This window comes from Merops nubicus, unplaced genomic scaffold, assembly GCF_000691845.1.
Source record: "Merops nubicus isolate BGI_N331 unplaced genomic scaffold, ASM69184v1 scaffold2112, whole genome shotgun sequence".
Classification (NCBI taxonomy): domain Eukaryota; kingdom Metazoa; phylum Chordata; class Aves; order Coraciiformes; family Meropidae; genus Merops; species Merops nubicus.
Genome location: NW_008591347.1, coordinates 7,428 through 29,433, shown reverse-complemented (window position 1 = coordinate 29,433; position 22,006 = coordinate 7,428). Strand labels below are relative to the sequence as shown.

The 22,006-nt window shown below is 36.9% G+C and overlaps 1 protein-coding gene across 1 annotated transcript in view; it reads right to left on the bottom strand.

Annotated features, from left to right (window-relative positions):
- The window catches only part of SLC4A7 (solute carrier family 4, sodium bicarbonate cotransporter, member 7), a 56,295-nt gene extending 35,097 nt beyond the window's left edge, over positions 1 to 21,198 (bottom strand). The window contains exons 1-7 of the mRNA XM_008950217.1: positions 21,154 to 21,198; positions 20,312 to 20,393; positions 7,936 to 8,079; positions 5,724 to 5,859; positions 4,564 to 4,724; positions 2,755 to 2,943; positions 11 to 49 (exon numbers count right to left, since the gene is read on the bottom strand). Coding sequence (XP_008948465.1) covers positions 11 to 49; positions 2,755 to 2,943; positions 4,564 to 4,724; positions 5,724 to 5,859; positions 7,936 to 8,079; positions 20,312 to 20,393; positions 21,154 to 21,198 — 796 coding nt within the window. The remainder of the gene's footprint in view (positions 1 to 10; positions 50 to 2,754; positions 2,944 to 4,563; positions 4,725 to 5,723; positions 5,860 to 7,935; positions 8,080 to 20,311; positions 20,394 to 21,153) is intronic.
- Positions 21,199 to 22,006: the final 808 nt, after the last annotated feature.

The following is a 22,006-nucleotide window of genomic DNA, read 5'->3' as shown; positions in this document are numbered from 1 at the left end:
GCAGAGAGACCTGTTCGCAAAGAATGGCGGGAGGCTGAAAGGCCTTCCCCTGAGATAAAACAAACGAAACACCATGAGGCTTACAACAGGGATAGACTAAAAAAATATAATAAAAACCCACAAACCAGACACAAATATGCATTATCAAATTATATTGCAAGCTTTCCAGGCAATAAGCGCCATACTCATGCAAGTAAGACAATATATAAGCAAATCTGATTTCAGATATTTGAAAAAATCAGAAATTACTGATGAGTACTAATGAGAACACTAAAGATATGGGAGAAGATAAGTCAGTAAGATTTGTTAATAACAAAAAAAAAAATTCTCTCTTGAAATTGATTCTTCAATTTTCCTAGAACTTCTTATTCCAGATGTCACAGCAACTACCTTTAATGCCATCCAAAAAAAAATTTTAAAAAACATTAGCAGCCAAAATATTACAAGACTTCACAGTTAACTGCATGCACTATACACAAAGAATAGTTAAAAGTAAGATAGTTCAAAGCTAACATGATCAAACCTATCTAATAGTGTTAAATGCAACTGCCTTCCAATGAAAGTCATGCTTTAATATTGTTTCCTAGCTAGCCGTAGGCTCAATACATATTTTTGAAGAGGGTGAGGGTGACACACAATGCCTTCTCCATTTCTTCTTGCTGTGGCTTAACAAACATCCTCATTTGCCTAAAGCCAAGCATATTTCTTTAAAATCCATTGTTAATTTTCTTACCCTATCCAGTTTCAAAGCCCCACTAATTTCATATAAGGAGAAGATAATAGTATTGTGGTTCCTTCAGATTTGTTTTTAACAGATTTCAGTTCTTCCTTTAAGCAGGAAGACAGACTGTCTATCTTCATACCAATACTTCCATTAGAAGGTTCAGCAATCCCACTCCTCCCATTTACCACAAACACTTTTTCTGAGTCTAGCAAAGTAGACACATTTAGCCTTACATTTACACTAGGCACTACAGAGACCAATACACAGAACAACCCTAGAACATTTCACAAGGAGGTGCAGAAATTATGCCTGGGTGAAGGTCACGTACATTTTTCCCTCACCTCTAACAAGAGTGAATCCTACAGATACAAACCTGATTTAAGAACAAAAACCTCAAAGATGAACTATTAAAACTGCAGTGCAGTAAAGACATGAGGACATCTAAAGCAAACTGGTTCATTTTGTCTGTATCAATCACTACAGTAATAGACTTCTGTCAGTACATCTGTGACGAATAATGAACGTGAGATGCCCTAACACATAGATGTAAAAAAAGACTAAAAATTATTATGCAAATATACAGGTTCAGTTTACCAGTTTATTAGAGGGTAATAATAGGATTATAAAGAAAAAGTAGATCAGCATACGCTGGCAAAGAGTTCATGTTACATTGGTTTCTTATTTCAGCATATATCCCATACTCTGTTGTAGGAATAGAAAAAAATGCACTGAAAGTGATGCATGAAAAGTGACTGACAAGCAAGGGACCTCGAATATAGTTTTCAGAATTACAGCTGGGGGTGCAGGTGTTCAAAGATGGGTAACACTAAGTTTATATGTGAAATTTTCACACCTGCTAAAAAAAAGAAAAGAAAAAACACCACCAAAACAAACAACATCAACAGGAAAAAGTCAGAAGCCATGGAAGAAATTATGCTCTTATATAAATTAGTTGGATTTCCATTCCAGAAAAAAATAATTCTGAAATATCAGGGAAGTATTTAAGCATGCATCACATACTCAATATCTATCAAAGTATCAGTAAGTTTGGAAATTTGCTGGAGAATTCTCCAAGCACGTATCGAACTGATTGCTCCCAACAAGCACTTAACTAAGTGGAATAGGTACTAAACAACGAATCATCTTTCAAGACAAGAGAGGAACTTCAAGTAGTGATTCATAAACTCAGTACTAAGTTTTCACTAGACTAAAAAATTTCAGTTGAAGTTATATGTGTCTTAGTTAATGCAAGGCAAAAGAATCCAAAGAACAGAGATGGAAACAGAGGCCGTAAGAAATAAAAGAATAAAGTATGCTGCTCTGCTGTATATATTGCTATTTGAACTTTCAAACTGGATGTCTATAAAGTAAACATGTTGATATTCCAGAATATCTTCAGGAATTGTTTCAATAAAAGATGTGGTACAACCTATAAAAACATTGCAAATACCTTTCTCGTGTGTGTTTGGGTTTTTTCCCCCATCAGATCCTTCTCTACGAAGCAAGGTAAAAATAAAGCGTCCTACCTAAAAGCAATTTCTTTGCCATTAGCATAGTGAACTTCTTCTGTTCATACAAATGTAATGACTTTGGGTTAAAACAAAGCAACTGTCAGTGTCACTGATGTCATGACATGACCACAAAGTGTATCTCTAGTATAAAGACTGAATAAGTAAGTAGGATCCATCTGACAAACACACAGCTATGCCACAATGCTGAAACTCCTCAAGCACTACACACTTTATTCAATCAAATCCTAAAAAAAAGCATTAGGATCATTGTAGATCTATTTCTATACTTCAAAACAATAATGCATGCCATGTATACAGGCAGGAGTAGAATGTCTGAGTAAATTCAAAAATATACATAAACATCATCCACAGCTACACACAGCACACAGTGTTACCATTAGTTCTTTGCATACCAAGAAGGAAACACTTATCTGCTATTATCAGCTGAATTTCCTTCATCTCCCAGTGAGAACATTACTTAACAGGTTAGAAAAAACTGGATGCTACAACTTATCTCACCATTTCGTTCAAGCAAGTGAGGGTCAGAATGTTTCTTGCCTATGTCTGCAAAAGACCGAACCAGGGGAATCCGGTTGCTGAATTTTTTCTCGTTCTGATGATGGTGCCTTTTCAGAAGGGCCTCTCTCACATTCTCTCTTATGGATTCATCAAGCTGGCCAGAGGCAATCATGTTGTCCAAAACCATATCTACATAGTAACAACAGAAAAGAAATTTCTTTCCTTAACCACACTCAAGCACTGTAATTGCACCAAACAAAAGAAAAATCAAAGCTATTTTTTAACAGAAGTATTTTCTTTAGCAAAGTCATCTTCAAGAATCTACAGGAAAATTTCAAAGATGTCACTACACAAGAAAATGTGAGAGTAAGAAAGCACAACATGCAGGTCTGAAAGACAGTACTTATTAGCAGCATCATTTTTAAAAAGTTACTTAATATTTTATAATTTATTATAAAATATTCAACTTTGAACGGCAACTCCCTTTCAGGAAAAAAGCATCTTTGTATTCAACAGCCCTCCACCAGAAGGGAACACAAAGATAGAAACACAATGGAGAACACACCTGAGACCATTAATTTGGTGTTCCCCATTTTGAAACAAAGTAAAAGTTACTGAAGAATGACATTAATTCCCTAACTCCTCTGTCACCTTCAGATGCCCGAAGTTCCCGAGGCTCTCTACCAAACTTCATGCAATACACATGCTTTAGAAGAGGAAGTGTAAAACAAAAGCTACTTACATTATCTAAAGCTAATTAATCACCTGTCAACACATATCAAGTTTCAAAAGTGCATCTCCATCAATATGCTCACTCCAGGAAAGAAAGCCTGCATGTCTGGGAAAATATTTGCTGCAATTTCCTATCTGCCTTTTTTTTTTTTTTCAATTTAAAAAAAAACTACACAAATCAAGACAAGCCTATGGGATAACATAAAAAAGTATTTTGCCAGTCTTGACTGACATATCGAGAACCTAACTGTACTGACAAACTGAAACTACAGAACTTTTTACAAGTAAGAAAGCTGTGGTTCAGAATACCTTACAAACAAAATTATACGCTACCAACTTTCTGTCAGTATAGTGCAGCTTCCTTCTGGGATTACTGGCAACATACAGCCTTTTGTTATAGCTTCTCAAAAGGAAACCTGCCACCCTCTCCCCTCCTCTTTTGAGTAAGAACCAAGAACATCTACCAGGTAATTCCTGGCTCATGGAAATAAGCATTTGTATGCCAAGGATTCGTATCCTATAAGCTTCATAATGGCACTAAAATTAAATTGAAACAAATCTGTGTAACCTCTTAAGATATCCTTGTTCCAGTTAAAATACTGGTATTAAAACAGTGCTGCTCACAAAGAATTACGCAGTAAATCTTTTTCTTATGTACTAAGATTATTGCTAAATTCAATTATTAAAAATAAATTATAAACCAAAACATTACTCTACAAATCACGTGTTGAACACTCGCCAAGTAAGTCAAGAAAATAGGGAGGGAATATCAATTTCCTGAGTGAGTTTCATAGACTTCCAAACTAGTTCAAAATTTTTTTGAAAATTTTAGTATTGAAGGCTAAGCAGCTATACCATATAACAGAAGCTATAACACATAATACATATTTTAAAAGCTATAATATGTAACGCATATGAAGAAGTCTTCTAAGCAGATTTTGTAGTATCCGAAACAACCCTGTGATTGTGGATACCCAATATAGTAAGCCAAACTAAAAAGATACTACTAAAACAATCTCAAGTTATAGATTAAAATTTAGGAATAAAATACTAAAAAAAGAAAAAAACTGCTGCAACCTGCTATCTCATCTAGTGTGTTTGCTCTCATGTCCAGCATGACGGTGCCGTTGAGAATACAGCTCCGCAGCTCAAAGAGACTGTGCAGAGACAGAGTTGCTACATAAGGCTTGCTCCACCGATCACCACCGTCTTCGACATCCTCTTCAAATTTCAGCCACCTGAAATGCACACACACGTTTCTATTTCTCCTGGAAGACAGACTATTTGGCAAGCAGTCCCGTTCTTCACTGAGGCTTCTGTGTGACACCAAACAGGAAATCCCATCCACCCACGCCAGCCTCCATTTTCTCAAGCAACCAAACTGACCACCACATTTTTCTCAGGCATTTTCACCACACTCAGTTTTAGTTTTGCCCATTTTGTTTCTTTTGGTTTGAACAATGCCTGATTAATCACGAGTTCTTGCGAACAGTGTGGGGTTGCTTGATTTGCATATCTCAGTTTCATTGGTATTTTAGGGTTAGAAAGCTATCTGAAACACACCACCTGCCACGTTCAGGTCTCCTAGGGTGGCAAGTCAAACATTTAAGAGCTAGGTAATACTAATGTGTAACTATAAATTGATCTTCATCCTGACTCACAGGCTTTATGTAAATTGAACTCCTGCAAATAGTGTGTAATAAGGTAATTAGAAGTGCTGAATGCAGAAGAATTTATTATAACATACATTTAGAAGGAAACAACTTAATTAATATGGGCCAAAATAATCATGACATCTTGTAATGTTCACGCATGCAATTTGCAAAACACTAACCAAACGCTACCTAAAAAGAATGTGTAAATACCCAACTTTATGTTTGGGTGGAAAAAAAATTACACTACTATATCACAAATAATAAAGATATTTCTGAGATTCCAAGTACTGTGCTCAAAGGCTGAACGCTTGAATTTATAACTTAACGCAGCTGTACCTTTCACAATGCTTGGCATGATCAGTTTTCACAAAGTCAACACCACCAGCAACACTGAGGGTCTCTTGAGAACCATACTAATTCTACCAGAGTTGGACAGAAAGAACAAAAGTTTTGATTTGCTGAGTGTGAATTGAGTGAACAGCTCCTAGAGTTTAACAAAATTTTAACCTAGATCTAGTTTGCAGTTCTTTGACATAAAAATCACACCAAGATATACCTTGAAACAATCTACTTGTAGCATACCTAGCTGTTTCTTTCCATTCGTATTCTTCTCCATCCCTGAAGCAAAGTTCATCCATTTCAGTGAAGAGATCATGAGGAATGTGTTCATCATCATCTTCAGTACCCAAGATAAACTGCACTCGTTGGGATGGAGTGTCTTGAAAAAAAGGAGAGGGAAGAGGTACAAAAGAAGCATGGACACATCTTTAAAAAGAGGCCCTTTTAAAATTTGTCAATGTCTGAGAACAAAACATCTGAAAACTTGTTTACATAATGCAATTAAGTATTTTTAGCTCTTCTACAGATTAACATTATGAAAATAAACATAATCAGCAAAAATTGGTTAAAATAGACAATGACTACACCAAAGGGCTAAAATCTTTGTTTTAAATTTGAGAACAAAATAACTTATATCATCATGACACAGACAGTAATAAAAGGAGGAAGGGGGGAAAAAAACAAACAAAAGTTGTTGACAAACAATACATTGCTTTATAGGTTGGTTGCCCTAGTAATAGTTCAAGATACTAAATAGTTGTCTTGGTTGGGGTTTTTTTCTTCTCTATATAGTGGGTACACAGGCACTTGTATTGTTTGAGCAGCAGATTTTTCAACAGAAAGAAAACTATTATAAACTTTCTCATTGTATGGTTGGAGCACGATACATAACAGCATAGGAAAGTAGAAATGAAAGCTAAAATGTTGAGGAAATATTTCAACTTCTTGTAGTATAATGCCTAGTGCAATAGAGTCAGTAATAACAAATTTTAGCTATCTTTATTAATCAAATGTAAGTAATGGACTTCACACCACTACAATAAACCCAACATAGTTTTAGACATATTTTTAATACCTACACCTATATATCTAGTTTCAACTTAAAGAAGAGCTTTCAAATTACAAGGGTTCAATAATGTAGTCATCACAGTGTTATCTCAAAGGTCAGAGACAGAAAATCCCTGTAGCTCTCAGTTTTAAAAATCGTACTTTGTTCACCAAAATGGCATCCTCACAGCGGCTATACCTGAACATAGAGCTGTATGCTTCCACTGCAAGAGGAAGATCGCCTTATAGATTCAGAAATATGATCTAAATTACTAATAAGCTTCATTCATAATTGAATTTTGCTTTTGCATTGTTGGTTCTGTATATACCATTATCCAATAACAAAATTCTGAAATGAGCTCTTGAATATAAACAAATATTAATTATCAGTGAAGATGTGCAGCAGACTGCTTCTGTCCAAAAACAAACATATGCCAAGGCTCTTGCCATATCCTGTGTATCCAGGACAGGAAAGTAACCAGAGGACAGAAGTTAATGTTTTATCTGTTTAGTATTGCTCGATGCTTCAGAACCTGTACAGAAGTCTCTACAAAACAAAGATCAAATTTATATCTGGAAGCAGTTTTGAAGATGGTTTAAAGTAAGAACTGTAGGAGAATGGTAAAAGGAAACTTGTTAAACCATTTCCATTTGAACACTGCTTTGTTCCAGGGAACTGGCCCCATGCAGAACGTGGTCCCAGTCACAGAGAGGTGATAGCAAACAGCACGTGGTGTCCACGCTTCAAGTGTAACATTGCACCACAACTTTCCCACTCACTACAGTTTACAAATAGAAGTGGGTTTGAGGTCTTGAAGAAAAACTGCTAGGAGTACTGCCAACTGATTTTATTTCAGAGAATGATATGACAAAGTCATCCTGTCTTCAGGATAAGAGGTAGGCTGGGGAAGAGGAGGGGGTGTCTCATGCAAAACTAAGACTTTTGAGGCAGTAGAATTACTATTACTAGCAGAAGCCAAGAAGGCCAAAGGAAGGATTTCAATAAATCACTGATAAATTACCATGGCAAATGCTGCTTCACAACTATACTCATACTTTCAAAGATCTTGAGTGACACATGAAGAGTAATAAAAGACTTACACAATGTGAAAAAAGATGTATAACTTAAATAACAGGTTATTATGCTATAGAAGAGTACTGTGAAGTTCTAGTATAACCTATTCAGTGCAGGCTGCTGGACATTCATGCAGACACATGAATGAAATGTGAAAAAAACAGCTTATAACCGAGATAAAAACAATCACAAAATTCTTGGCTGACTGTCTTTTTATGTACGTTAATTACAGTGTGAATAAAAGAAACAGCACAAAACAAAGAACATTTAAGCACAGAGTAAGTACGACAAGTTTATTTTCAGGAGACCCAAGACAGACAACAGATTTCTTACCATAGGACGGAGATTCTCGGCCATCCTCTCTGTCAGTTTCTTTTTCTTTTTTCCTCCTGTGGTGCCTGTGCCCACGATGTCTGTGCCTTCTCCGGCCCTGCTTCCCAAAGGGGACATGAACGCCAATGTACACAGCTCTGTGGCCTTTTCAAGAAAGTTTAAAAGGAAACAATTAAAAAGACAAGGATTTGACAAAAAGAAACCCAAAAGCACTTGGCAAAACTACCTTTAGTGACTTAATATTATCATTTCCTTTCTGTCCTTTCCCATTGTCAAGGAACCAATGCTATACTCATTTCCCTAACAAACTAAGAATATGGCCCAATTTAAGAACTCCATTGTGAAACAAGTAATATAGAAACAAAAGTTTGACCTGTAACATTGAAAGAAGCTACTTGGTAGACACCAGGGCAAGGCAAAGGAGTTACATGATACTCCTGGTTTGCAGGGATTCATATCAGGATAGTTGTTACAGTGGCAAGACATATAGTTCTGGTTCAGTTTATGAACTTAAGAAACTACTCACTGTTTAGAGTCTGCAAGGAGTTTTTCTCTGTTTGAATGAATGACCAATATTTCAAGTAGCATATGGCACATCTAAAATTCAACTATAAACTATACCATTAGTTTAATATCAGTCCAGGGGCATGAAAGAAACTTATATTTGGGATTGTTATGTCAAAATACCAAATAACTTACAGAGAAGGTTGGGGTGGATTTTTTTTCTGTTCTAGAATTCCTTAATAAGTTTAGTTAGCATATCCTCAAATAAATAAATACTGCTCTTCGAAACATGTACTTTCCATTTGTCCTTTCACATTAAGGCAATATTAGCATCAACAACTTGGCAAAAGAAATAAATCAACAGAATGTTATGAACATATTACTACGATGTCTCCTGTAATGGAGTTGGCATATACAATAACCTTTGCAATTCCTTTTTAAACAATCTCAGGAAGAGACACATTAACCATAAGCCTGGAGGGTAACACTAAATACTTGTGTTACATACTGTAGAAGTTATTACTGAAGACTGACATTAACAAAAGGAAAAGGAAGTGGCTTTCCAGCTCTGACAGACATTCAAATTCAGCAAACTTACAGAAGACAGAGAAGCCTTAGAAGTTGTGACTGTACACATACATGCACATATATATGTGTATAGCACACATACTAGGTTAAAGAGACTGGAAAGCAACATCAATTACAGAGCTTTAAAGAAATAAAAAGTGCTAATATAAAATTTGTTTTCCGAGAAAAGCATCTGTAAGTCCAAAAATTATAAGTCCAAAACTTTTATAAAAAAAGCTTTCTATAAAGCTATGTTTTTACAGTGCTACATGAGGAAATAGGCTAGGCAAAACCAGTAATTATGCACAAGCACGTTCAATGTTTAATTAATTTGGGTTTGATTCCTTTTCAAATTGCAAGATGTGATTCTTGACAGCCTTCCAACACTAGTTTTAATTAGTTGACTGATTGGCACTATGACCAAATATGAAATTAAGCATACTGAAAGCTATTTGTTTCCATTAAGAGTGGAAAACAGATTAATTTGTTGAAGAATTCATCAGTACTATTTATAAAGAGACTTTTCTTTTGTGAGCTTCTTCCAACAAGAACATCCAGGCCCTGCCAAGCAGCCTGACCTTCACCCTCCATGACTACTGTGTGCAATACAATTCCCAGAGAAACGAGTGCAAATGTGACACCTAAACACAAATCAATGCATTCGAGATATAATATGACCAAGTGGCACCATTAGCCATGGTCACATTATTGATACCCAGGTGACACAACGATCTTAAGTACAGGGAAATCAAAAGTACAGAGTTCAGTTATAGCTGCATTGACACACCCCAGTCAAAGCTGCCTGGTGCAACTGAGTGACCTACCAGTCACTGCAAACACTGTTATCATCCTGTAAGGATTTTTGGTTTATTGGCTTATTTTTGGCAAGCATTAAACTAGAGTACCATATAGAGTTAAAACAGTTTTACTTGTCATCAAAGTGTTTGAGGTTTTGCAGGAATGATTTTTTCCTAAGAAAGTCTCAAACATATTTCTAGTAATAGAGCATTTTATATTATCAGCTTGTTTTAATATTCTTAGTAGAAATGTTTTAAGTACATTGTGATCATTGCACAGAAAAACTGCAGGTGATTACTTTCTAGAAAATTTTAGGTATCTGAAATTGTTCAAGATTTTGCTTTCTGATAAATTAGGACATCCACACATTGGTCTCACGCTGTTCCTGTAAATGAAGACAAAAACTCTGCATTGCTTTCCATACTGAACAGCAAATAAAAACCCCATACAATTCTTTCAAGAACCTCCATCTTAAACAATTCACCCTGATATTGAAAAAAATCAGTATTTTTTCTGATCATTGTGTGATCATTTCCACAGTCAAAGGCCATGCTGCTGCATGGAAAGGTGGAATAAGGAAAGGAGATGTCCATCTCATCTTACAAAACTGCAGTCTGCCCAAAACTTTTGTTCAGTAGAAAAGTTTGGACCAGGTATGTTGCAAAGGGACAGGAAAAAGCTAGGGAAAACCAAAGGTGTTTTTAAACCATCTGTGACCATAGCAAATTGCTTTCCTGGCCAAAATGCATTGACCTCTTAGCTGTCATTATGTCCAGGTGCCTCTCAGCTACTTCGAGGCACACTGAGTAGTCACTACCAATTTCGTTCCCAGACTGGGCAGCCAGCCTGCAACCTGAAGCATTCAGTATCATTTTCTACTCCAGAAGGGAACTCTTCAAAGAAAGTGCACTCTCACCCCCCTAACAGATTTGGGTCTCACAAAGACAAGGGAACAGGCTAGCAGGGGTGCTCCTCCCCTTCAGCCCACGCTGCCCAGAAGTGACTACTGTGTGAATGGCTGCTTCCTCACGCAGACACTCTCTTGCTGGCAAATGTAAAACAAAAATACCTTCTCCAAACCACTTCTTCGCATATGCAAAGTGATTGGACTGCTACACCTGCAACTGTATTTTGGGACTAATGTGAAATGCTGACAAGTAAGATGATTTTCAGATATCAAGTAAAATGCATCACAATCCAATGCAACTCCATTAGACTAACTTCAAGAAAAATCTTGATGTTGAAAAGGAGCCTCTGAATTTATTTTTTTTTGCGCAAGCATGGGGGGTAAACAGCTTCTGAGTGCACCAGACTGTTCCTTACGAAAGGGACCTTTTTTGGTATCACAAATACTCAAAAGACATCTCTACTACTACCCAGGAAATCCAAAACTACTGCTGGAAAATATACGATCGTGATTACCCAAACATGTTGCAGGTATACTCAACTCCAAAAGGCAGGGGAAAACAGCATAATAAGTTAGACAAGCATAACCTTAATTCTAACTCCACAAAGCAAAGCACTGAGAAGCCCTCTACAAATACAAGACAGGTCTATTAGGTCGGTCAATTTTTCCTTAAGTTTCATTACTCAGATAGGAATAATTAATGTTTACAGATTAATAGGTACAGATTTACTTATGAACGCAATTTATAAGGTGAAAACCAAAACAAAACAAAAACGGGGATTTTTTTTTTTTACCCTTGATTCCCAAGGAATTAGGGAAAATAGCTTAAGAGTTCCCTTCACCCGACCATGACCCCCCACCTCACCTTCCACTCGCCCTGAGAAAAAAAGCCAGCAAGGCAAGTAATATAATAGCAATGGAGAAAAAGTTAACGGTAAAAATATTGGAATTTATACCACTAGTAGTGTTATTTCCAAAAGAAACACAACCTTTTATTTGAATATTTTTCACAGCTTGCAGGGTACAATTATGTGACCTTCAAAGTTTTCACACAAACATCTGTACCACAGCACATTTCTCAAGCAAAGCTTGTTAGAGAATTACTTTAAACCAATAATCAAAAGAATTAGTAGACTGCCTGATACTAAATTTAGTAATACAAAGTCTGAGAGATAATTGTTCATTTTAATCTAACATGACTTTATCCAAGCTTAGCTGTTCAAATCCATCAAGAGCATTTACTACTACTTAAGGTCCTTATCAGTATGAAACAAATTTAAATGTTAGGAGCTTGTTACATGTCCCCATCACATGGTTGGTCTTACTCCAAAAGTCACTTGATATAAAGTCCTATAAAACTAACAGAGTAGAAAATGCTGTTTAATTTCCTTGATTTCTCAACAAAGCCCCTACCAAAAATGGTCCTTGAAGACTTCTAAAGTCTGACAGATCAAAAACATGCATTCATAAATGCTGATGTGGCAACCCTGTAAGTGCAATTCCACACAGAACTTGTTTTTCTAACCAACATTTTGTTAGCTAGACGCCTTTTAAGGTACATACAAAGAAGGACATTATTCCCCATGTTAACAAGGGAAAGCAAAGAAAATCAAGTTAATACCTATGTGAATTCTCAAATCCTGTTACTGAGAAATTTGAACTGCAGAGATCATGTATTAAATAAAGATGTAAGGGACATCTGGAGGTCAGTTATCTGGTCCGGTCTTGCTCAGAGTCTAATCAACTTCAAAGCTGAAGCCATGTTTTTGATCAGGTTGGTCAGGATGACAACCAACCAAGCTTTGAGTTTCTGTAAGGACAGATACTCTGCAGCGTCTCCAAGCAACTTATTCTAACATAAAATTATATACTGCACGAAAAAAAGAAAGTTCCTAATTTCAATCAGCACTTCCAATACTGCATCTTGTCCGTTCTCCCCATCTCTGTTCTCTGCTCTGATGAAACTTAAGGAACAAGCAGAATCCCTCATTTCCACTACTCTCCTTTTATTTATAAAGAAGGTTCTGAAAATTCACTCAAGTCAGTATTTCACTGAAAATACTGCTACTATGCTAAGTCTCTAATTTTCTAATTAAAAGCAATGTCACATTTCTGAAGTATGCAATTAAGTGTACAATTTAATATTTATAGTGAAATTCTTAGTGAGAGACTAAATATTTCAAAATAAACAGCAGTATTTTAGCTTATTTTATGAACTTCTCACGCAAAACATTTCCAAGAAATAGTAAAATTATTTTTGAAGGAATTAATACACTAACTGACTACAAAAAGCCCTGTTATTATCAGACTCTTTCTGTGCTTTGTTAAAAGAATTATTTGACAAAAATTACTTCTCCTACTTTCAGAATGAAGCATTTGAAATAAAATTTTCTAACCAAATTTGTAAAAAGGCATGAGGAAAATTCTTTCACAGGTTAGTTACCTCCCATAGCTGGACCCCAAATGTTCTCAACAGTGCAGCTTATTTTAGAATCTGTTAAACCTCCTGTGCTGTATCCTGAAATCTCCTGTTGCTCCTAGTAATTAAGTATATCTGAGAATATGCTCTTAATACTAAAATGCTTGGATAGATAAAATTGAGATGTGTAAGCTAAAGATTAGTACGCATCACACACTGTGAAGCACCTCAGTGTTTTCTCACCGTACAATGAAAGACAGCTTCTTGTTCCACTAACTGGCAGAAGCAGTAAATCTCATTTTTCTCATCACACAGAAGTGATTTTTTTTTGTACTTAAGGCCAAGCACAAGTTGGCAGTGGCAGCCGAAAGAGAAAAGTGCAGTGACTATTTCTGTCGGACACCACCCCAGCACTCCGGGGGGCGCTGTCTCAGGAACCACCTCAGAACAGCGGTGGGGAAAGCTCAGTGCCAGCTGACAGACCTACCCGGGGATTTGGCACCACGGGTCCACCCCAGGTGTTCCTGGCCCACTGCCAGCACGGATCTCCCTCACCTGGGAATGGAGCCAGCTCTTGGTACCTGTGGGAGGGAGGACTAAGCTGCCCTGACATCGTGCCCCCAGGTCAGACCATAGCTGGGCCCCAGGCTTTACCTGAGCTGCAAGTTCTTGGTCCAGCTCTGCAGCAGAGCTCAGGGGAAAGGTACACATACCAGAGATCACTTCAGAGACCTGTTTCTGTTGGAGGGGAAAAAAACCCAGAAACAGCCAGTTCAAGCAAGAGTCCCATTAAGATCCATGACTGGCCACAATATAGTGTTTCACTAATACAGAGACCAACGTTCTCAGCCCATCACAGATGCCATACACTGAGTCTTCCACATGTTTAACTGTGTTTGTAAAAGCACTTCCCAAGAAACAGTTGCAAAGATTTTCCCACAGTACATTCTCATTACAAATTTCATCATGCCCCTCTCTTGTTGAACTGCAGTACACATCTTTAAATGGATCAGCCTGCACCCAAATGCATTTCCTGATATTTTAAGACACAAAAAAATACCAGACGGAATCTTGCCTCATGTAAAGGTTAGGCTTGCTGAGAAAAAATTCAAACTTTCATACTTTGTTTATAAAACACTCTGAAATGTAAAAAAACTCCTCACTTCAAAAGCTCTGAAATAGTAGCTTTCAGTGAACTACAGATGGTGAAGTCATTCATTCAAAAAAACTTCTGACATCCACCAAGTCACAGATTTAGCCAATTTTTGGTTTTAAAGTGTATTAAAAACCAGTAATATAAATGTTTTGAAAAGCCACTGAGAAACAACAGGGTAAAAAAATCAAGCACAATCTCCGTTTTTTCCTGCCTCATCTCACAAATTCTAAATCTGAGCAATCTGGGGACATGAAGTTCACTGAAGTTTTAAGTGTCAATTGGTGCTGTTTGGCAAAACTTCAGTCTTACAGCTGTACTACTTGAACAACAATTTAACATTACATTTCAGATTATACAACTGCAGTTATCTTTTCATAAAATTTCTGATGCAGTCAGAACAAAAATACTGTAACTCTGCAACATGTTCTCTTGGATAAAAGAATTCTGAAAATGAAATCAAAAAGTTAGGGCACAGATTATGTCAAACTTATGAAAAGCATCACTTCTATCTTACTCTATTTTACGTTAAATATTTCTAACCAAATATCTTTATATGTAAAAGACATTTGTTTTGGATATCATCCACCTTAAAAACAACTGTTTTAAGAAGAAATGCTAAAATGACCATGAACATTTCCCAAAATGGATTTTAAAAATTTAAGTGTAAGAAAATTTATTATCTGCTGCAGATGTTCTCATGAAATCATCCAAGTTTAAACACCAATTCACTCTGAAAAATCTTTACTAGAGGACAATGTGATTGAACAGTTTTGTCTGGTTTGGAGGGTGACTATTCGATAATCTAGCTTTACTTGTTAGAAATTTTAACAGTTCAAGGGTATGCATATTCAGTACTGCCTTCTACCTCTACAGAAGAAGTAGCTGCATATTGAAAAAAAATTGTTTGCTGGATCACCTCCTTCAAAGATTATTTTCACTTAAAGTTGAGTATTTATATAAAGATATTCTACTTTAAATTGGCTACATGCAAAGGGAAACATCATAAAATTAATTGTAGCTATTCCCTACATTTTCCCTACACATGTATGACAGTTCCCATGCAGAAACCACTGAAATTACTGGTCTACAATTTCAATAAAACAACACCTAGATCTTAATGTGAAATAGATCTAAGACATTACATCAGCTGTCTTCTCTGAGAATGTTTTCCTTACCTTAAAGCAGAATAGAACACCATACAGATTTATGCATCATACACATACTACACAAAGTCTTTTAGACTAAAATAAAATCAAATAGTAATACTACTGTTATTCTAATAAATGACTTACAATCTATGCAAAGATGATTACTTAGTTTCAAGTATTAATACTACTCCTCCATCCCAACTGTCAGAAAGACTGTAAAGTTGGATAACATCTTCTTTAGCAAGATAAAACATCCTGTCAACGGCCATTCATCATCCAGGGTATGCAGAAGGTTCCTTAGCTGTTGAGATCATTCCACAAATAAGAAATAAACAAGTGCCTCAAGGACACTCATTCAGAAGATCTGTTTGTAGAATAATAAGTAATTTCCCTCAAATGTGAGGATAATGGTGGTACAAAAACTGTTAAAAGTAATTGTTTCAGTTTATATAATCGTTACCTAGCTGAAGATTATGAATTTTGCAGTGCACTAGTCTATGCCTTTTATAGTCAGCTCCTGGTAGGCTACCATCAAGAAATCTCATAACGTAAGAGAAAAAAAAAGCCTCTTGCCTCACATAACTTCTATTAAGCCTCACTTGCCAGAAGGTTACAGGATGTCTCTCCAACAACTTGCAAGTAATTTCAGATGCAGTTACACGTCACATCTTTCTACTTTTGGATCACATAAAAAGATACAACTTCATGAGAAACAGCATTTCAGAATTCTTTTTGTCCCTTAATATGGGCCTTTTGTAGACTACTAAGGAATTCTTAAAGTTTGAGAACCATGAGAAATCTGTTCTTCACCGCCTGTCTAAATTAGTACAGCCTATTACAGGACATAAAAAGTGTAAATACTAAGCACACTCTTAAAGTGCCAGCAGCTACAATGTCCTGTTGTATTACTTGTGTTTGCTTGCTCTCATGCAACTTGTTTCTTACAGGATTTTGCAGGAACTATTCATGGTTTTTTGAACAGTTGCAACTTGGATGCATCTAAAAGGAAGAATAATAGAAAACCTGCCACCTGAACAAAAAAAAAGAATTAGTAGTACATTCTATTACAAGTTGACATACAAGTTCTCTTAGATCCCCCAAAGCCCTTTCATAATACTAAAACAGTTTCTAACTACCTGTAACCTGTCAAACTGCAAAACACTTGTACAGCAAGTTTTCCACTTAGATAGACAATATTCACTTCTAGAGGGGAAAAATGCAGGACTACTTAATCTCATGTCCTTATCAAGTAAGCAGAGCTCTTTTCTTAAAGCAAAAATGAGGCTCTAAACAACCAAGGTATAAGAGATAATAGGGTCACTTGAAATGTAAACACCACTTACACCCGTCACAGGATACTGTGAGAGTGGAATAGCTAGCTATTAAATCATCTTAACTCTTGAAAGCTACTTCTTGGACTTATGCCACAGAAAACTAGTCCACTGAGACACACAGTCTTGACCTCACACTGTTGCTAGAACAAGACTTCTGTTGTGTGTAAACTACTTATCCTTGCTACGCCTGTAATTGCTCTTCTAAAAATAACGGAATGTATCTCTTTGCCCTTAAACTGTAACTAGTAAATGTATCCTCAAATCAAGGTGGAAAATTAGCTACATGTTTAAAAAGACAGTTCCAGGTAATATCAAGCCGAACATATTAACTTGGGCTTAAAACAGTTTCCTAAACATGGTTGTTCACAGAAAATGCCTTTTAGAAGGTGACATGAAATACCTTTGCCATTACTACTCTTGCCTTACTTCAACCCCTGACTGACTTTGTTATTACTCTTATTCATTGCAGCTCAAAGAGCCTGGCATCAAGTTAAGAACATTAGGTGCTCTTAAAAATGTTATTTTAAGATGTTATTCCTTTTCTAGCTTTTCTGTAAACTGACATTTGTTATTGCAAAGCAATGCCTTACAGCTTCAGTAAAGAGCAGTACCTTTATTTAGCAGGCACTCGGCCTGCCCAAATTGCAGTTTACCATCTCTACCCATTTCTGTTTTACAGGAAGAGTTACAAAACAAGTAGCCTGTGCCTAACCTTTCTAACCTAAACACTGTCACTCCAGATACACACCACACTTTCCCAGCCACCATAAATAGAATGCAGAGCTTGGGAAGCCCTAATTCCACGACATTTTTCTCCCTCAGCATCTAGCCCTCTTTCCATTAGGGGTATCAAAATAATGCCTTCTACAGCATCAAACCAATCAGCATTAGTTTGTACAGGCTTTAAAGCAGTTAACTATCACCTGTCCATGTTGCCTCTTGAAGGTTTGGTGCTTCACATCATAACTGAACTAAACTAACTGCTTGTTGCCGCTCCTTGAAAATGAGTCAATACACACTTCTGGAAAGGTTCTAAATTCCTAGAAGTCCTTTTCAAGTCACCAGAAGATCAAGTTGGAAGACTGGACTGAAACAATTTCAGGTCTTAAAATACCTAATGCTTGACTACAGGTCTTTCAAGGCCTACAAGAAAATGTTTGAAAGTCAGTAAAGAAAAATATTATCCAGAGGCCTTTTACTGCTTGTAGCCAACAATTCCATTTCTACTCCTATAAGATCTTAATACTAGAATTAAAAGCAAATCCCAAAACTCCCACATACCTACTTTAACAGTAATAGCTTATAAGTAATGATCTTGTAAACAGAGCTGTAAGTTCACATAAATTTATTCCCTGGAATACCCTGAATCTAAAGAATCTCTTTAGGTGAATCTCAGAGAAGATAAGCATATAAGTCGTGAACAACTGTACTTACATACCTTTCTCTTTCATACAGGAAAGGAAAAACTTTTAGTTCTTACTTTGAACTGTTTCCACTGATAAAAGTCAAAGTGCAGGCTGCCCCTCCCTCTCCCATTCTAAAATATAAATAAATACAAAATTACTGCTTGTGTGTGAAAACATGTGCCTGTATGAAGCTTCAGATAATCCTACTGGAATACATTTTTCTTGTCAGATACTTCTTATTAATTTAACCTCTGTATAGCCAGCCCTCTCACGTCGAGACACACTGAAAGAATCCAAATAGAGGGAGAGGTGGCCAAAGGAATGAAGGTAAGGCTGCACAGCTAAGAGCAAGGTGAAGACAGAGATCTCCTCCTTTCAGCAGCTGTTACATTGACTCAGTTGCTCATGAAACAGATGTCTTGGTTTCACCTTAATTTATTCTTTGGTCATGGGTAAGACGGGGTATTTTCCATAGTCAACAACACAAGTGGTTAAACTGCCTCAAGCAGGCTGAACCCTCTGCCTTCCCACCCAGTATCCTGCCTAACCACAGCTCCACACTAGCAGGAGCACCCCTGCAAGTGTGCTGCAAGATGCTGGAGGAGTGATCCACTGCCCATTCCCAAGTCATTCCTCATGGCTGAGGCATTACAGCTGTTCACTGTGCTGCACTGCACAGACACTACTCCAGCTGACTCCAACCACCACTGCCTGCTTTCTCTTAACCCCTGCCTCCCTGCAAAACACACACGCTTGTTCTGGGTCATCTCCCATCAAAAAGCAAGACAAGGAAATAAAGGAGGAGATAGCTTAAATATGCACTGAAGATTTAACTGCATAGACAGACACAGCAGTGGCTTCACCACAGCTCAACCCTATCTAACACCTGGTATGGCTGCAGCCTCCACTGCTGCACCTCTCAGCTTCACACTGGCACTTCCTTCCTCTGCGCATCACCAGCGCATATTCATCTGCGTGGCAAAATGCCTTGGGGTGCTCAGTTGCTGAGATCTCTCTTATTACTTGCCTTTATCAGGACTGTTACATTTTCTGCTGGCATAACATACAGAGCCAGTCTTATGGTACAGTCGGACTAACAAAAGTGTCAGTACAAGACAAAAAGCAGCAACAGAGTGAAGGGAACAGAGCAAGAGTGTAACTGCAACGGCAATAAACAAGTTAAATCACCTTAAACTGTTTCTGGTTACACCACAGTATAAGAAAATGTAACAGCAACCTAAATCAACTTCTCTCAGCTAGAAACTGCTGCTATGAAGGTCCGGGTGTTCTGCAGCAGTAGTAATCAACACTGGCAGGAAACACTACCTAGTGAATCTACTGACAGTCTTCTAGCAGTATGCAAATGTTAATTAAGCTTCTGTGTGAAAGGTGACTGAAGTTTTTAACACAGGATCTCCCTAGCTTTTTCCTCTGGCTTCACTAAGTAGCATTCATGAATCTTCATCCCAGTCTACTTCCTTTTCAAATCAGTAAGAAATTGTGTCTTAGCTGAAGGAGTTAATTTTTCATTTTGCTATACAAAACTAACTCAATACCATTTTTGTTGCTAAATGCAGGATCCCCAGTCAAGTAATGAAGACGAACAGGATTCCGTAATGCTTTAACTTTCTGCAGATTGTGGCATGTACAGTTTTCCATGGAACTAAAAGCATTGCTATCTGTTCAGACGCTCAGTATTTCAAGTGCATGACCACACTCACAAGGACACTTCATTTTGAGAAAGCAAAATAAACATCTCTCTTGTGGCCCCTGTTCCCCAATTTCTGATTCTGCAGAACTTGACATCATTCACACTGGAAAATTACTGAGAGCGATCATTTTTTCTAATCTATACAATCTCAGAAGCAAGTTTCCCTTGGAAAGCCTCCTAAATATTTTTAAAATATTTTTTCTACCACAGATTTGAGTAACAGTGGGTGTTTACTAGCATGGACAGAGACAGAAAAAAGCACGGGTTATCTGCCACCCACTGGTTTTATTCCTAGAATTTCATGATGGCCATAAAATTCTTATTCCTTTTAGCAATATTGGCTGCACTTGAAGGAAAATAGATCTTTTATTCTGAGACAAAAGAATGCATACTAAGCAAACAGAAAAAAAATCACTCCAAACTTACTCTCTAGTTCTTCTTTCTCAAAGTTTGTATTGATAGTAGAGCTGATTTTGCCCGTATCCACAACAGCTTCTTCATCATGACCCTGAAGAAACAAAACAAAAGTTTAAGCTGAAAAATAATTTATTTTTTTCTAAATTCCTAAACATATTCTGCAGTTCTGAAGCTGTTTAAGTTTTCTAAAACAATACATTTTCACTTCATAGAAATTGAGAAAGAAAATGTTGCTGAAAATTTACCCATCCAGTTCAAGAAAACATTACCCTGAACTGAAGGAAAAACAAAGTAAATCAACAGATGTGCCAAATACCACGCAATTTCCTTTTGCAATCCTCTTGATTTCATTATATCAGGGATCAGGACATACATAACAGGAGTGTGATACTCTTTTAGTTTTTAATTCAAGAGCAATTAATTTACTTCAATAAAATAACTGGCAAATTTATTTTAAAAATTACATACATTAACATTCGGAAACCTTGAACCCATTTGCTTAGGCAACAATTCCTGTGTGAGATTTTCCAGCACAAACAAGAAGCTCTTCTGAACCAAAAGTTATACAAGGGGTGGCAAAAGATTTAAGTTACAAAACTTGTGTGTCCCTCCTAGACCAACAGTTTCGGAAGGATGAAAACAACCGTTTCACTCAGGTTTCAGACAGACTGTTAACCACACCCTTATCTAATTCACATTTTTCATGCACAAAGTTAGAAAACAGTAGTTGCAAGATGATCTGAATGATTCCATTACTGCTGAAACCCCACCATTCCTAATGTAAAGCACAGCATTTGAAACAGATGTAGGCTCAAGAATAAGGCTTAGCTCTGAATGCATCCTCTACTCACATTTACTACATCACTAAAGACCTTTAAACAGGCCTTTTGCTCCATCTTGACAAATATAAACCTTAAAATAACTAGGTAGTAGAAATCTCAATCTCATCTCAGACTTGACAACCAAACAACATTCAAGTTGCCTTTCTGCAAATGTTTGCATTCCTTAGAATACAGCCTACTTTAAATCACTCACAAGTTACAGCCTCCTGACAGAACTGGTTCTCTGAAGGAACTGCTGCCTACCCAAGTGTAATGCTTTGCTTTACATCTGGCTATGTATAATGGCAGACCAACTGCTAAAGAATATTGTCCCTGCTCTTTATCCTCCCTTGGGCACTACCTATCATGAAGTCAGATACAAAGAGCTGAAGCAATGCTTTTTTTTTTTTTTTTTTTAAACAACTTAATTAGTTTTCCATTGGATCAGTTCACCAAAGTGCCTTTTCTCATGGCCATATAACAACTAAATCCACCACAAATCTGTTTGATTTCTGTCAGCGGCCCACTGGCATATTTACATTGACCAACATGGAACCTGGGCTACTGGTTTCATGAGGAAAAACTGGGAGCCTAACTCTGGAGTGTTACATGGACTGGGCACACTAACAGCGTTGGCATTCACCAAAAGTCTGAACTCTAGAAATACTCAATAATGCAATGCCCTATGTATCGAACAGGTTTGTTATCTCTTTCTTGTCACACCCCTGTGAAAAGCATACCTATGTAAACAGCTACAAGCTAAAACATACTGTAGCAACTCCTATGAAAAAAAAAAGATTAATCTACTTTCCTCATCAGTCAAACAGAGATCTGGATTTTTTTGTGTGTGTATTTTTGCACAATACACTATAATAAATATCTA